The 17,918-nt window shown below is 39.7% G+C and overlaps 1 protein-coding gene across 1 annotated transcript in view; it reads right to left on the reverse strand.

Annotated features, from left to right (window-relative positions):
- Window positions 1-2,093: 2,093 nt before the first annotated feature.
- The window catches only part of CFAP58 (cilia and flagella associated protein 58), a gene marked incomplete at both ends in the record, with an annotated part of 125,359 nt that continues 109,534 nt past the window's right edge, over window positions 2,094-17,918 (reverse strand). The window contains 3 exons of the mRNA XM_082854418.1: window positions 2,094-2,205; window positions 5,831-5,964; window positions 8,811-8,930. Of these exons, the coding sequence (XP_082710544.1) occupies window positions 2,094-2,205; window positions 5,831-5,964; window positions 8,811-8,930 (366 nt within the window). The remainder of the gene's footprint in view (window positions 2,206-5,830; window positions 5,965-8,810; window positions 8,931-17,918) is intronic.

A 17,918-nucleotide genomic window follows, 5' to 3' on the forward strand; every position in this document is an offset into this window, starting at 1 on the left:
TAAGCTTACATACATTAACTCATTTAATCCTCAAAACAACTCAATTGTTATGACGAGCCAGGATTTGAACCTGGCATCTGTCTCCAGAGTCTTTGCCATACTGCAATAGATCAAGAATCACAGACCCCATTTCTCTAGAGAAGTGAACCTCTCACAAAGCCACCCAAGGGCTCAGAAGGAAGTTGGCTATGACTATACTTCAAAATGTTCCTGAATGGATGGGAAACCCTCCAGTGCTGCACATGTCATAACTGTCTTGCCTCACCTTACCTGTAAAAGTCTTCTGTCTAAACAGAATGTGGTTGGCTCTGAGGGAATACAGCATCAGTGATTTTCAAAACTGGAAATGGCCCCATTGTGATTCTTCAGGTTTAAGGTTTTCTAAGGAAATTCTCTTGTGTATATAACCATTCTCATGCTCCCGCATGGTACACAAATTGCTGATGATCACACCTCACCACAGGGTCACCAGCTACACTGGAGGTTGATTTCCATCTGCAGCTCTCGACTGTGATCATGTGAGAGAAGCAACAGAGGATGACACTGCCTGACTCAGTTCCCCCAGCCCTTAACCACTTCTGCTTCCAACAGTCAGCAACCGCTGTCTCTTTGAGAGCTGGTTTGCCTACAGGGAAGACCAGAAAGACCCTTCCAGAGCAGTCCTTGGCCAGTGACTGGAAGCATGGGGGATATAAATATCCCAGTTCCCTCACCCTGATGGGGACACTCTGAGATGTGATTACATTGTCTCCAGAGCTCCCTGAAAGGTCCAGCCAAAGTCTCCCACCATGGAACTTGACATTGAGCCTTAGGTTGGTCTCCTTCCCTTCCCTTTCCTACTTTCCCAACTCTTAGGATGTTTCCTGGGATCATTTCAGAATCAATCGCTTTCATGGCCATCATTGCATTGGGTCTGCTTCTGGCGGTGAACTGAGAGGGACAGAGGAATATGATTTTAGATCCCTCTAAACTCCCACCTCTCTGGATAATCTAAACAAACATCTTGGGGCCATTAAGTCTCCTGCTCCTCTCAATGGGAACCTCAGTTTGGAGCACAAATGGAATGATCTACTTATACTGGCCTTACTTATCCATAAGCTACTTACTCAATTATTTTTAAAAACTTACAGAGGTCAAGTTATTGGGAGAGAGATGGCCAGAGTGTCCCACATAATATTACTGACTGAACACTTTAAACAAGGGAACTTTGAACTGATGCCCACATAACTGTGGCTTCAATACAAAGAAAATACAATGGATTCAGCGGCTCAAAATGCTGGCCTGCAGCCTGGAAGGCAAACAGATCTCTGTCCCATGTAACTCTGTTCTCCAAGTGTGAGGTCTAGAAAGGATAGACCTTCAATGGATACCAGCCCAAACCCCTCATTTCAGTCTTGGTTCCTCTGAATCACATCCTTGGGTTAAACATTTCTCACAGTAGTTTTGAACTTTAATTACGTACTCTACCAAAGCAAAGATCAAAATCTCTACAAAGGTTCTTTTTATTTTTTATGATGAAGCATTTATTAGTATGTCTCTTTAGAATAGATTTTCATACCCCAGGCCTGAAAAGAACTTCCACATAGAAATCACTCTCAGAACACTTTTTAAATACTCGAGAGTGTGTCCTTCTTTCTCATCTAATCAATGACTTGTTAATGAGGAATAATTATAATAGATTCTTATTAATAAGAATGCATTGCATTTCAAAAAATTTTTTTAAAAATATAAAACCTATGCACCGATGTCTATAATAGACATTAGGATCCAAACTTTCATCCATACAGAGTATCTAGATGTGGTGCATTTCAAAATAAATCAATGTGGTAGTAACAAAAGATCTGCTTCATGGAATGGGTTGGCCTAATTGAACAGATATAATTACACTCTGTTAATATCCATGTGGACTATGTAGAACGTCATCACTCTTATATGTACATGACTATAATAGTTCTGCGTTTCTTTCCATCCTGGAATCTGAGGACTGATTTCCCTAAATGTCTGTGATCCAAGGGATTTCAAAGAGATTCCTCCAAAATGTTCCAGAGTGAATTTCGTGAGCTGTTCAACTGGACCCAGCCAGCAGCTCGGAGTTAGGACTTCATCTTGGATGACTTGCTGAGGGGAAATCCACCCCCCGTAAAACGAGGGCCAGTTAGTTTGGCCACTGAGAAGGCATTCTCCGTACCTATTCTGTCCTTGTTCCTATAAGAGAGGAGGTGAAAGTTAACTTCTTACCATCTTTTTCCTCTTCTATGTTTGATAGTTCTTAGGGTGAATTAGCCACTGAAAACTGCTTTGATCAAAGCTTCCAGTTTGAGACAAGGTGGTGGTTTAAATCTAATTAGGTGTTACTGATAACACATAGAATTAGGGAAAGACACAATTAAATGTGCTTTCCTAATGTTGATCTAAATACGGACAGAAGGCCTCATAATAGCTCAGACCCTGTGGACTGGAGGCTCCTGACTTGTAATCATCTTCCTATTTTATAAACCATTTGTTTAGTTCCAAAGATCAGTCAGAAGAATCTTTCTCTTGGCTCAATTATAATGACTAATTCATCATTTATCAACTTTTATGTTTCAGTGGAAACATAAATATTTATCACACACACAAGGTATCTTCATCAAACTTGGACATTTATAAAATACAAATTTTCCTATAACTTTAGATGAGCAGCAGTTATTATTAGAAATAGTTTAAGATACGAGAAAAGCTGGGAACGATAAATAAGATGGTACATTTGGCAACAGATAAAGGAAGTTCTAATCTAAAATCTACAATGTATCTACTATGCAGATCTTCTTTAAATACCCACACATACACACACACACACACACACACACACACACACACACACACACATTCAGGTTTCCTGCAGAGGTATCTTAAATTTATAAAAATTACCTATTGAATAATTAGGGTCTTATGGAAAACATCTTTGGAGTCCCTTTTTAAAAATAAAAACTGAGCAAACTACTAAGACTAAAACCAATTAGATTTGGCTAATAAAAGTGATTTACTTCAGGGAAGAGAATTCTACCTTTTGCAAAAGAATCTGCATTGTACTGCAGACTCTAGACAGGGCAGGTGGGTAGGGGTGCAGGTCAGGACTGGAGCATGATAAAAACAGGGTTTGAGAAAAGTGGGAAAAAAAAGGCAAAAAGGTAAAAATGATATGAGTTGCTATTTTATAAACAGTATGTGTGAGGAGAATAGCCACAGAGATTATTCTAAATTATTCCATTTGAAAAGAACCTGCAGAGAATTTGTTAATCAATCCAGCTATCCCTTAGCAGAACTGATTTCATTATTATTAAAGCCGTCCTCCATAAACAGGACAAAAGCTTTAGCCTTGAGTGGGCCCACCAAAGAAGATTCCTTCAAGTACTCTGACAATTTGTCTACCTCCTGACTGTTGCTAGTTGCAGGCAGTGCCCCCCTCCCCCTGCCCTCTCTCGCCTTAAATAACCTAAAATTTCCTCTCTGAAGGAACTTAAGCTTAATGCTTCTGGCCTGATCTAAGTTGACTAATGGGAATAATGTCTCCTTCATATGATCTTTTTAATGCATTTATAGACCATCTTAATGACTCCCTTCAGCCTTCTTCCTTCCAGTCTAAACCATCTCAGCACTTTTGTTCTTGCCTGGGCATATTTTCCTTCAGCTCCTTAATCTTTTTTTTTTCTTTTCCCTGTTCTCCCATTAACTCATAACTCTCTGTCTCCCTCCAGTTTATGGATCCCAACTAAATGGAACGACCAAATGATGCCCTAGCCAGGTCAGATTGGCCACAAGGAATGAGGATTCAAGGCAAAGGCAGAGTCTAGAGCAGTGCTATCTGACAGAACTTTCCATGATGGTGGAAAAGCTCTGTTTCTGAGCTGCCCAATGCGGCATCCACTAGCCACACATGGCTACTAAGTAGGTGAAATGTGACTAGTGCAATTAAGGAACTAAATTCCTAATTTGATTGAATTGCAATTCACTTTAATTTAAATAGCCACAAGTGGCATACTGCCCGGGGGCAGTGCAATTCTAGTGGATGGGCCATTGGGAGGGAATGAGCTATCAGAGGGGTGTCCCTCTGTCAGCATGCTCCCTGTGTCCAAAAAACTGTGTGTGCCTGGCCGGGGGATCAATAAGGTCAATGGAAACTAGGCCAAATCCCAGGGCCAAGGCAGGTGAGTTAATTAGCCCTAGGAAGGCAATTAACTGTTTAGCCAAGCCAGCTGTTTATAACTGTTTCAACTGGACCACTGGTCTCCAAAATGGAGTGTGTGAACTCTACAAGATGAGTGGGATGACCTGTTGTCAAGTGGCAAGAAGATATTAGAGATTCAATATTTTATCTTTGAAAATTAAAAATCTTTCTTTACTAATAATTACTCACAAAGTGACAATAGTATTTGTGTGTACTTTATAAATTAAAATATATTGGCGGTAAAAAACTATTCCAAAATAGTATTTTTTTAATTTTAAAAACTATATGCGTATATATCGGGGGGCTGCAAGTTCAAAATTGTTTTACTGATAAGAGTGCACACTCAGAAAGTCTGAAGGCCACAGAGCTAGACAACTGCCTCACGTGGAAACTAGACATGACATTTGATAAGCACAACTTTGGTGCCCTAAAAGAAAACTAGTGTTTCTACTCCAACATTCATTCAATTCACATCATTAACATCGGTGGTTCTCAAACATCAGTGTGCATGGAATTCACCTAGAGAGCAATTAAACTGCAGATTTTTGAGGCCCATCCAGAACCTGCTGAATCCAAATATCTGGAAATGGGGCCTAGGAGCCTGCATGTTTAATAAATCTCACCAGTGATTCTGCATCAGATAGTTGCTAGACCCACACATTAAGCCAGACCCATCTAAATTAGCTATAGTTTTTAGCAATATTTTAGTCTACCAAGGAACTGGCATCTAAATGTGGAATGGGGGAATATTCTGATATACAAAAAGGATAGATTTTTACTGGCAAATGAATTCGCATCCAGCTACTTTAAGTAGCTGTTTGCCACTAATGGATTATTGATGCATGCGTTCAAACCCTGTTTCACCACGTCCTTGAAACGCCCATGTGGATGAAATACCAAGCCTGACTTTCAACTCACAATGTGAGCCTCTACAGAATGAACAAGATGATCTGGGCAATGCACACAGCCAAGGTTCAAACCTGCTGATTCATCTGGGCCCACTCACTCACCCCAGGATTAGGCAAACAATAACAAAGTGAAGAGAACATTTACTCTTCAACATGTAGGCATCCTGAAACCCAGAATATTCACCTGATATCTGCATTATCATCTCCTAGAAGAATGCTCATGCTGATACCCTACAGCAGATACTGAAGTCAGGTACTAGACACAGAAATGGTTCAGAGACAGTTTATCTAAAACACAGGTGAAAATTACTCGTGAACTGCTCATAATTACAGTGGTTTTAAGTGTGAATATGCTTCAGCCCATACAAGGCTAATCGTGAACCTCCTCTGCAGACATAGTTATGGAATGATTATCTCCAAACTGTGAGAACTGTGTGGGGGAAAAAATCACACTAGGTTTCCTCTGCTCCACACAAGGTCCACCAGTGAGCTGATATTAATGAATCCCTGTTAGGGTCCTAAGGAGGGGTCTCAGTATCAAAGGAGACGCCCGTCTTGCTCTAACACCAGCCCACTGAGGGACCTGTAGAAAGTAATTTGCTCACCCCGACTTAGTTTACCCCAGTGAAGTCTGTGACTCTGTGACTGTCTTCAATTATTTTCTTATCAGCAGTTAACAGGCACAACAGAACTAGAACATTTGACTAATTCTTACTTCTGAATGTATTCTTTACGTTTCTGAGCAAGGTATTTCTTCTTTAAGTTCAGCAGTTCATTGCTAAGCTTCTCGATCTCATACTTATATTCTTGGCTCTGTGATTCATACATATTCAGTTCTGAAGACAAAACCTAGCGTGACAAATAAAGCAGCATTAACGGAAGATGCGTGGTGAGACAATATCCTTCTCTGAAAAATCTTTTTAATCTGCGGCCACTTACCTCAGTGAGGCTAGAGATACAAAACCATGCCCAGGTTTAACAGTTAATCCGCACACTTCTACCAGTTCAAGGTCTGTATCTGGGTAAAAATCTGACGGAGGTCTGAAGACTCATAATCCAGTGGCAAACAATGGAACCTCATTCCCCTGCTTTAAAGGAGAACTATCAGGCACATGCAAACAGGCTCCCGTATGAACGGTGTAATGTGGTTCAAGGACACTGAGTCGAAACAGAAAAACTCCCAGACGTACAGCATAAAATTGCTTTTAAAGCCTTTTTTAAATAAAGCATTCAGAAAAGTCATTGCAAGAGAGCGTGATTCATCTGAGCATTACTATAAAAATTACTCAGAATCATCCTGCCCCCACCACCACTCAGTAGGTATTCAATTTATATGTTTTCCAAGGTTGTTGTTCTGCTGAATGTCAATCACCTCTTTACTGCGCCCTTTGGGACTATTCACAGGTTCTCTCTTTATCCCAGCACTGGGACTTACCTCTAAGAAGCAGGGGGCTATGATATCTGCAGGGAGAGTGTACTGCATGCGAGGGGCTCTAATAGGAAACCTAATTACCTGCCTCTTGCACTGTTGTGTTCAGCAGATGCTACTGGTTTCAGACTGGACAGGGAAAGAGGGAATTTACTCACCTAAGCGGATGTGTAGAGCACACTAAAACGAGGGGTACCCCCAACAAAAACCAAGGGGAAAAAAGGGAGGCTACTGTCCTAAGGGGCATGCAATAGATTTGATTTGGTTTTCGTCTAGTTCTGCATTTTTTAAAAATTTGCATAAAAGGCAGATGTTTATCTTTCGAGTGTTCGTCTGCTTCTGAACTATTTCCTCTTAACTGCTGTGAAAAGGATTCTGACGATGTTATCACGAGCTAAAGAATATGCTTTTCACGTTGGAAGAAAAACTGTCTTCAGCCATAAAAAGAAACAAAACTGAGTTATTTGCAGTGAGGTGGATGGACCTAGAGTCTGTCATACGGAGTGAAGTAAGTCAGAAAGAGAAAAACAAATACCGTATGCTAACACATATATATAGAATCTTAAAAAAAAAAAAGGTTCTGATGAACCTAGGGTCAGGATAGGAATAAAGACGCAGACGTAGAGAATGGACTTGAGGGCACGGGAGGGGGAAGGTTAAGTTGGGATGAAGCGAGAGAGTAGCATTGACATATATACACTACCAAACGTAAAATAGATAGCTAGTGGGAAGCAACTGCATAGCACAGGGAGATCAGCTCGGTGCTTTGTGACCACCTAGAGGGGTGGGATAGGGAGGGTGGGAGGGAGACGCAAGAGAGAGGAGATATGGGGATATATGTATATGTATAGCTGATTCACTTTGTTATACAGCAGAAATTAACACACCCTTGTAAAGCAATTTTACTCCAATAAAGATGTTAAAAAAAAAATAGTTAAACTCTTAGGAACAAAGACCTTATTTCCAAACAATGAATGTGGAATTTCCTAAAAGAGCCCAGATAATGAGGATAAACTGGTGGACAGGCTTGGTATTATCCACCCCTGAATCTTCCACCAGGGGTCACATGTCATTCAGAGCAAATATCTGGATACCCTCAGATAAAGGCTTAAAGTAACAAAAGTCTGCTATGAACCACTGAATACAACCCAGCGCTAAGTATGCCTATCTGAGAGTACTGTAAAGACATGTGCTTTTCTAATTTACACCCAACCCTGAGAAAATAAGTTTTTATTTTATTTGATATATTCAATTGTTTAAAAGGATGAAAATAATCAAAAGATTATGCCTCCTACAAAACTCAAATTATGTCTCAGGATACTCATGTAAAATGAATGCTTAACAGTGATAAGTTGAAAATTAATGCTCTCATTACGTTTCTGTCTCATCTGCTCTCTTTAAGTAAAAGGATGTGATTTCACAACATTGTATTTGTGAAAGGTTTAGTACTGTATTAGTAGCATGGCATCTATTTTAGCCCAGGCAGAAAGGCAATGATTATTACCATCACTGCACAGGAAAGTGCCAGAATTCAGCTGCCATGCGCTACATTCTGTGCATGTGTGTGTATAAGGCTTCCCTAACATGCCAAGAATATCTAAGTACTTTTTAGGAGGTAAAGCTGAGGATATAGTGGGAACACACAGTTTTTGAGAAAACTTTAAAAAGGCACATATAATACTAAAACATTCCATCTCCCCAGCTAATGTTCTTATGTCACTTAGAAGGGAACTTACACTAACAGAATCCTAAAATGATTTTACTTCCCTTTCATGGCTTCTTATTTCATAGATGGTCATGAAGCAAGGTTCCTGGGGACTGGGGAGTAGCCTGTGTTTTGTGTACATGTATTTCAGGTGGAATGAATAGTAAAAACCTGCTTTGACACAATGATCTGCTTCAGTGGGCAGTGGTGTTAAAATATTCCCTCTGTTCTTTCCCACCATCCGAATCCTCTAAATCATCTTGAGATAATCTATACAAACCTTGTCCCTCAAATTTCTATCCCATTGCCATCATCTTCTCCCCAGCTCTTTCTCCACTTGTTCATCTCCCTGTTTTGTGGGAGTCTATTAGCTTAGGAGCGGAGGGGTAGCTTTAAGGCTTGCCCTGTGCCTCCCAGGACTGGAACACTAAAAAAGCTGATATCAAAGGAGGACGGCATTTGGGAGACTGGCTCCTTGTACTGAGCCAGTAGACTTGTCCACGGGTATTCCCCAGAGTGTGTCTGTCCTTCAGCCAGGAAGGAGCAGAGGCTACCACTTACTTTAAGCTGCTTGGTCTTCTCCCGCAGCGTGTGGCGGTAGATCTGTAGCTGCTCTGCAGCCTCAGGCCCAGGCTGCCGGGCCAGGATGTGCTTTAGTTCCACATACAGTTTCTCCTTTTCCTGGTGGAGAGTATAACCACAAGTGGAGATAAATAACCGCATCAAGACAAGGGAAGTGCCTTTAACAGCATGGTCAGGATGATTTGGGATCATCCTAAGGTCCTTCCCAGCTCCACACTGATTACATTCACACATAGATTCATTCAATCAAGCATCAAACCACATAGGGACCCGGCACTGCCCACCAGCAGGCCAGCAGCAGCCTTGCAACCCCCAGGTTGTGTGGCAAACCACATGGGAAGCCTACCCTGCCCTCCAGTGGACTTGCAACAACTGCATGAGGAATGGCCTCCCAGCCAGCCTGGCCAGGGGCCAGCTCCACCTACCAACATGCCCACAGTAGTCAGCCCTGCCACAATAGAAGGACACATGCAGTCCACAAAGGGGGCACCACTAGAGCATACAGCTCTGGTGACCAGAGGGGAGTGTGTTGCTGGGCCCTAAAGGATATCTCCTACATAAGGCAACTTCCCCAAGATTGGAAAATGTAACTGATGTACCTAACACATAGAAATGAACACAGAGAATTGGCAAAATGAGGAGACAGAGTAATATATTACAAATGAAGGAAGAAGACATAACCTCAGAAAAAGAACTAAAAGAAGTGGAGATAAGCAATCTATCCAACAAAGGGCTCAAGGTAATAATCATAAAGATGCTCACTGAACTTGGGAGAAGAATGTATGAACACAGTAAGAATTTCAATGCAGAGTTAGAGAATATAAAGAAGAACCAAACACAGCTAAAGAATACAATAACTGAAATTAACAATACACTAGAAGGAATCAACAGTAGATTAGATGGTACAGAGGAACTATAAACCAGAAGATAAGAGTAGTGGAAATTACAAAGCTGAACAGAAAAAAGAATTAAAAAAAAAATAAGGATAGTTTAAGAGATCTCTGGTATAACATCAAGTGCAATAACATTTGCATTATAGGGATCCCAGAAGGAGAAGAGAGAGAGAAAGGGGCACAGAAAATATCTGAAGAAATAATAGCTGAAAACTTCCCTAACCTTGGAAAGATAAGACATCCAGGTCCAGGAAGCACAGAGAGTAGTCTCAAACAGAATCAACCCAAAGAAGACCACACCAAGACACACTGTAATTAAAATGGCAAAAATTAAAGATAAAGAGAGAATATTAAAAAAGCAAGAGAAAAGCAACTAGTTACATACATGGGAATTCCCATAAGATTATCAGCTGGCTTTTCAGAAGAAACTTTGCAGGCCAGAAGGGAGTGACACAATATATTCAAAGCGATGAAAGGAAAAAACTTACAGCCCAAAATTCTCTACCCAGCAAGGTTATCATTTAGATTTGAAGGAGAGATAAAGAGTTTTACAGATAAGCAAAAGCTAAAAGAGTTTAGCACCATTAAACGGGCTTTAAAAGAAATGTTAAAGGAATTTTTCTAGGTGAAAAAGAAAAGGATACAACTAGAAATACGAAAATTATGAAAGGAAAGATCTCACTGGTAAAGCTAAACATACAGTGAAGGTAGTAAGTCAACAATGTATAAAGCTAGTAGGAAGGCTGTAAGCTAAAAGTAGTAAAATCACCTATATCACAATATGTAGTTAAGAGATACACAAAATGATGTAAAATATGACATCAAAAACATTAACCGTGGTAGGTGGGGAATGAAAATGTAGACTGATTAGAATGCATTCAAACTTAAGAGATCAGCAACTTAAAATAATCACATATATATATCACATATATATATAAAAATATATAATAATAGATACACACACACAAAAAGCGAAAGGCATTCAACCATAACACTACAGACAGTCATCAAATCACACGGGAAGAGAGCAAAAGAAAAAGAAAGGAACAAAAAACTTTAAAAAAGAAATCAACAAAATATCAATAATTAAATGTAAATGGACTAACTGCTCCAATCAAAAGACATAGAGTAGCTGAATGAATACAAAAACAAAACCCAAATGTATGCTGCCTACAAGAGACTCACTTCAGATCGAAAGACACACACAGACTAAAAGTTAGGGGATAGAAAAGAAATAATAAAGATCAGAGAAGAAATAAATGAAATAGAGAAATAATAAAGAATCAGAGCAAGGACAGCCATCTGCTGGTTCACCTGTTGGTTGTCCCAGAGGGTATCCATGGGCAGTGTAACGGGAGTGTTGTCCAGCCATCATATGATGCTGTCAGATATGCCAGACAGATGTTGCTCAACATCACAAGGCAGGCAGATGACAACCTCGCAGAAGGGACCACAGCGATAAGTTGCCATGGCAGTGCACTATGGTCAGCTTTTCCTGCTTATATTCTCTCACCCTGAAGTTTCCCTGTTATCTGGTTCTTTCATTCGTGGTCACGTGTGGGGGGGCGTGGCAAGTGGTGTAACTGGAAGTGGAGATTGCATCAGCCAGAAATGACTCAGCAGGAAGTGCATCACTGGAAGTGGAAACGTCATCAAAGCACAACAGGGCAGGGCTAGGGTTGGGGTTAACCTCACCAAAGGGAGTGAGCAGGGCCACCTTTGAAGAGAGAGAGAGAGAGAGGACCCAAATAAACAAAAAATCAGAAATGAAAGAAAAGTTACAACCAACACCACCAAAATACAAAGGATCATAAGAGATTACTACGAACAATTAGACGCCAGTAAAATGGACAACCTAGAAGAAATGGATAAATTCCTAGAAACATACAATCTCCAAAACTGAATCATGACAGAAGAAATAGAAAATATGAACAGACCAATTAATGCAATTTAATCGGTAATAAAAAATATCTAACAAAGCCCAAGATCAGATGGCTTCACAGGTGAATTCTACCAAACATTTAAAGAAAAGTTGATACTTATTACTATCAAGCTACTCCAAAAATCTGTGGAAGAAGGAACACTTCTTTTTTTTTTAATTTTAAAATTTTATTTATGTTTTTATACAGCAGGTTCTTATTAGTCATCAATTTTACACACATCAGTGTATACATGTCAATCCCAATCACCCAACTCAGCACACCACCATCCCCACCCCCCTGCAGCTTTCCCCCCTTGGTGTCCATACGTTTGTTCTCTACATCTGTGTCTCAACTTCTGCCCTGCAAACCAGTTCATCTGTACCGTTTTTCTAGGTTCCACATATACGTGTTAATATACGATATTTGTTTTTCTCCTTCTGAATTACTTCACTCTGTATGACAGTCTCTAGATCCATCCACGTCTCAACAAATGACTCAATTTCGTTCCTTTTTATGGCTGAGTAATATTCCATTGTATGTATGTGCCAATCTTCTTTATCCATTCATCTGTCAATGGGCATTTAGGTGGCTTCTATGACCTGGCTATTGTAAATAGTGCTGCAATGAAAATTGGGGTGCATGTGTCGTTTTGAATTATGGTCTTCTCTGGGTATATGCCCAGTAGTGGGATTGCTGGATAATATGGTAATTCTATTTTTAGTTTTTTAAGGAACCTCCATACTGTTCTCCATAGTGGCTGTATCAATTTACATTCCCACTAACAGTGCAAGAGGATTCCCTTTTCTCCACACCCTCTCCAGCATTTGTTGTTTGTACATTTTCTGATGATGCCCATTTTAACTGGTATGAGGTTAAAACTACATCATTGTAGTTTTGATTTGCATTTCTCTAATAATTAGTGATGTTGAGCAGCTTTTCATGTGCTTCTCGGCCATCTGTATGTCTTCTTTGGAGAAATGTCTATTTAGGTCTTCTGCCCATTTTTGGATTGGGTTGTTTCTTTCTTTAATATTGAGCTGCGTGAGCTGTTTATATATTTTGGAGGTTAATACTTTGCCCGTTGATTCGTTTGCAAATATTTTCTCCCATTCTGAGGGTTGTCTTTTCGTCTTGTTTATAGCTTCCTTTGCTGTGCAAAAGCTTTTAAGTTTCATTAGGTACCATTTGTTTATTTTTGTTTTTATTTCCATTACTCCAGGAGGTGGATCAAAAAAGATCTTGCTGTAATTTATGTCAAAGAGTGTTCTTCCTATGCTTTCCTCAAAGAGTTTTATAATCTCTGGTCTTACATTTAGGTCTCTAATCCATTTTGAGTTTATTTTTGTGTATGGTGTTAGGGAGTGTTCTAATTTCATTCTTTTACGTGTAGCTGTCCAGTTTTCCCACCACCACTTATTGAAGAGACTGTCTTTTCTCCATTGTATATCCTTGCCTCCTTTGTCATAGATTAGTTGATCATAGGTGTGTGGGTTTATCTCTGGGCTTTCTATCTTGCTCCATGGATCTATGATTCTGTTTTTGTGCCAGTACCATATTGTCTTGATTACTGTAGCTTTGTAGTATAGTCTGAAGTCATGGAGTCTGATTCCTCCAGCTCCGTTTTTTTCCCTCAAGACTGCTTCGGCTATTCGGGGTCTTTTGTGTCTCCATACAAATTTTAAGATTTTTTGTTCTAGTTCCGTAAAAAATGCCATTGGTAATTTGATAGGGATTGCATTGAATCTGTAGATTGCTTTGGGTAGTATACTCATTTTCACAATATTGATTTTTCTAATCCAAGAACATGGTATATGTCTCCATCCGTTTGTATCATCTTTAATTTCTTTCATCAGTGTCTTATAGTTTTCTGCATACAGGTCTTTTGTCTCCTTAGGTAGGTTTATTTCTAGGTATTTTATTCTTTTTGTTGCAGTGGTAAATGGGAGTGTTTCCTTAATTTCTCTTTCAGATTTTTCATCATTAGTGTATAGGAATGCAAGAGATTTCTGTGCATTAATTTTGTATCCTGCAACTTTACCAAATTTATTGATTAGCTCTAGTAGTTTTCTGGTGGCATTTTTAGGATTCTCTATGTATAGTATCATGTCATCTGCAAACAGTGACAGTTTTACTTCTTCTTTTCCAATTTGTATTCCTTCTATTTCTTTTTCTTCTCTGATTGCCGTGGCTAGGACTTCCAAAACTATGTTGAATAATAGTGGTGAGAGTGGACATCCTTGTCTTGTCCCTGATCTTAGAGGAAATGCTTTCAGTTTTTCACCATTGAGAATGATGTTTGCTGTGGGTTTGTCATATATGGCCTTTATTATTTTGAGGTAGGTTCCCTCTGTGCCCACTTCCTGCATAATTTTTATCATAAATGGGTGTTGGATTTTGTCAAAAGTTTTTTCTGCATCTATTGAGATGATCATATGGTTTTTATTCTTCAATTTGTTAATATTGTGTATCACATTGATCGATTTGCGTATATTGAAGAATCCTTGCATCCCTGGGATAAATCCCACCTGATCATGGTGTATGATCCTTTTAATGTGTTGTTGGATTCTCTTTGCTAGTATTTTGTAGAGGATTTTTGCATCTATATTCATCAGTGATATTGGTCTGTAATTTTCTTTTTTGTAGTATGTTTGTCTGATTTTGGTATCAGAGTGATGGTGGCCTTGTAGAATGAGTTTGGGAGTGTTCCTTCCTCTGCAATATTTTGGAAGAGTTTGAGAAGGATGGGTGTTAGCTCTTCTCTAAATGTTTGATAGAATTCACCTGTGAAGCCATCTGTTCCTGGACTTTTGTTTGCTGGAAGATTTTTAATCACAGTTTCAATTTCATTACTTGTGATTGGTCTATTCATATTTTCTATTTCTTCCTGGTTCAATCTTGGAAGGTTATACCTTTCTAAGAATTTGTTCATTTCTTCCAGGTTGTCCATTTTATTGGCATAGAGTTGCTTGTAGTAGTCTCTTAGGATGCTTTGTATTCTGCGGTGTCTGTTGTAACTTCTCCTTTTTCATTTCTAATTTTATTGATTTGAGTCCCCTCCCTCTTTTTCTTGATGAGTCTGGCTAGTGGTTTATCAATTTTGTTTATCTTCTTCTTTAGTTTTATTGATCTTTGCTATTGTTTTCTTTGTTTCTATTTCATTTATTTCTGCTCTGATCTTTATGATTTCTTTCCTTCTGCTAACTTTGGATTTTGTTTGTCCTTCTTTCTCTAGTTCCTTTAGGTGTAAGGTTAGATTGTTTATTTGAGATTTTTCTTGTTTCTTGAGGTAGGCTTGTATAGCTCTAAACTTCCCTCTTAGAACTGCTCTTGCTGCATCCCATACATTTTGGATCGTGGCATTTTCGTTGTCATTTGTCTCTAGGTATGTTTTGATTTCCTCTTTGCTTTCTTCAGTGATCTCTTGGTTATTTAGTAACATATTGTTTAGCTTCCATGTGTTTGTGTTTTCTACATTTTTTTCCTTGTAATTGATTTCTAATCTCATAGTGTTGTGGTCAGAAAAGATGATTGATATGATATCAATTTTCTTAAATTTACTGAGTCTTGATTTTTGACCCAAGATGTGACCCATCTGGAGAGTGTTCCGTGCACACTTGAGAAGAAAGTGTAATCTGCTCTTTTGGATGGAATGTCCTATAAATATCAATTAAATGTATCTGGTCTATTGTGTCATTTAAAGCTTGGGCTTCTTTATTAATTTTCTGTTTGGATGATCTGTCCATTGGTGTAAGTGAGGTGTTAAGGTCCCCCAGTATTACTCTGTTACTGTGGATTTCCCCTTTTATAGCTGTTAGCAGTTGCCTTATGTAATGAGGTGCTCCTATGTTGGGTGCATATATATTTATAATTGTTATATCTTCTTCTTGGATTGATCCCTTGATCATTATGTAGTGTCCTTCCTTGTCTCTTGTAATATTCTTTATTTTAAAGTCTATTTTATCTGATATGAGTATTGTTACTCCAGGTATCTTTTGACTTACATTTGCATGGAATATCTTTTTCCATCCCCTCACTTTCAGTCTGAATGTGTCCCTAGGTCTGAAGTGGGTCTCTTGTAGACAGCATATATATGGGTCTTGTTTTTATGTCCATTCAGCAAGCCTGTGTCTTTTGGTTGGAGTATTTAATTCATTCACATTTAAGGTAATTATCTATATGTATGTTCCTATGACCATTTTCTTAATTGTTTTGGGTTTGTTTTTGTAGGTCCTTTTCTTCTCTTGTGTTTCCCAGTTGGAGAAGTTCCTTTAGCATTTGTTGTAGAGCTGGTTTGGTGGGGCTGAATTCTCTTAGCTTTTGCTTGTCTGTAAAGCTTTTGATTTCTCTATGGAATCTGAATGAGATCCTTGCTGGGTAGAGTAATCTTGGTTGTAGGTTCTTCCCTTTCATCACTTTAAGTATATCATGCCAGTCCCTTCTGGCTTGTAGAGTTTCTGCTGAGAAATCAGCTGTTAACCTTATGGGAGTTCCCTTGTATGTTATTTTTCGTTTTTCCCTTGCTGCTTTCCATAATTTTTCTTTGTCTTTAATTTTTGCCAATTTGATTACTATGTGTGTCGGTGTGTTTCTCCTTGGCTTTATCCTGCATGGGACTCTCTGAGCTTCCTGGACTTGGGTGGCTATTTCCTTTCCCATGTTAGGGAAGTTTTCGACAATAATCTCTTCAAATATTTTCTCTGGTCCTTGCTCTCTCTCTTCTCCTTCAGGAACCCCTATAATGTGAATGTTGTTGCGTTTAATGTCCCAGAGGTCTCTTAGGCTGTCTTCATTTCTTTTCATGCTTTTTTCTTCACTCTGTTCCACAGAAGTGAATTCCAGCTTTCTGTCTTTCAGGTCACTTATCCGTTTTTCTGCCTTAGTTATTCTGGTATTGATTCCTTCTACTGTAGTTTTCATTTCAGTTATTGTATTGTTCATCTCCATTTGTTTGTTCTTTAATTCTTCTAGGTCTTTGTTAAACATTTCTTGCATCTTCTCGATCTTTGCCTCCATTCTTTTTCCAGGGTCCTGGATCATCTTCATTATCATTATTCTGAATTCTTTTTCTGGAAGGTTGCCTATCTCCACTTCATTTAGCTGTTTTTCTGGGGTTTTATCTTGTTCCTTCATCTGGTACATAGCCCTCTGCCTTTTCATCTTGTCTGTCTTTCTGTGAATGTGGTTTTTGTTCCACAGGCTGCAGGACTGTAGTTCTTCTTGTTTCTGGTGTCTGCCCTCTGGTGGATAAGGCTATCTAAGAGGCTTTTTTAAGTTTCCTGATGGGAGGGACTGGTGGTAGGTAGAGCTGGCTGTTGCTCTGGTGGGCAGAACTCAGTAAAACTTTAATCTGCTTGACTGTTGATGGGTGGGGCTGGGTTCCCTCCCTGTTGGTTGTTTGGCCTGAGACAACCCAACACTGGAGCCCACCTGGGCTCTTTGGTGGGGCTAATGACAGACTCTGGGAGGGCTCACGCCAAGGAGTACCTCCCAGAACTTCTGTTGCCAGTGTCCTTGTCCCCACAGTGAGCCACAGCCACCCCCCGCCTCTGCAGGAAATCCTCCAACACTAGCAGGTAGGTCTGGTTCAGTCTCCCCTGGGGTCACTGCTCCTTCCCCTGGGTCCCAATGCACACACTACTTTGTGTGTGCCCTCCAAGAGTAGAGTCTCTGTTTTCCCCAATCCTGTCGAAGTTCTGCAATCAATTCCCACTAGGCTTCAAAGTCTGACTCTTTAGGAATTCCTCCTCCTGCTGCCGGACCCCCATGTTGGGAAGCGTGACGTGGGGCTCAGAACCTTCACTCCAGTGGGTGGCCTTCTGTGGTATAAGTGTTCTCCAGTCTGTGAGTCACCCACCCAGCAGTTATGGGATTTGATTTTACTGTGATTGTGCCCCTCCTACCATCTCATTGTGGCTTCTACTTTGTCTTTGGACGTGGGGTATCTTTTTTGGTGAGTTCCAGTGTCTTCCTGTCGATGACTGTCCAGCAGCTAGTTGTTATTCTGGTGTTATCGCAAGAGGGAGTGAGAGCACGTCCTTCTACTCCACCATCTTGGTTCCTCGAGGAAGGAACACTTCTGAACTCATTCTACAAGGCCAGCATCACCTTGATACCATGATCAAGTGGGATTTGTCCCAGGGATACAAAGATGGTTCATTAAGCACAAATCAATCGATGTGATACACCACATTAACAAATTGTAGAATAAAAATCATATGATCTTTTCAATAATGCAGAAAAAGCTTTTGACATTCAACATCTGTTTATTACAA

The sequence above is a fragment of the Leucopleurus acutus genome (assembly GCF_964270905.1).
Source record: "Leucopleurus acutus genome assembly, chromosome: 14".
In the NCBI taxonomy this organism is placed as follows: domain Eukaryota; kingdom Metazoa; phylum Chordata; class Mammalia; order Artiodactyla; family Delphinidae; genus Leucopleurus; species Leucopleurus acutus.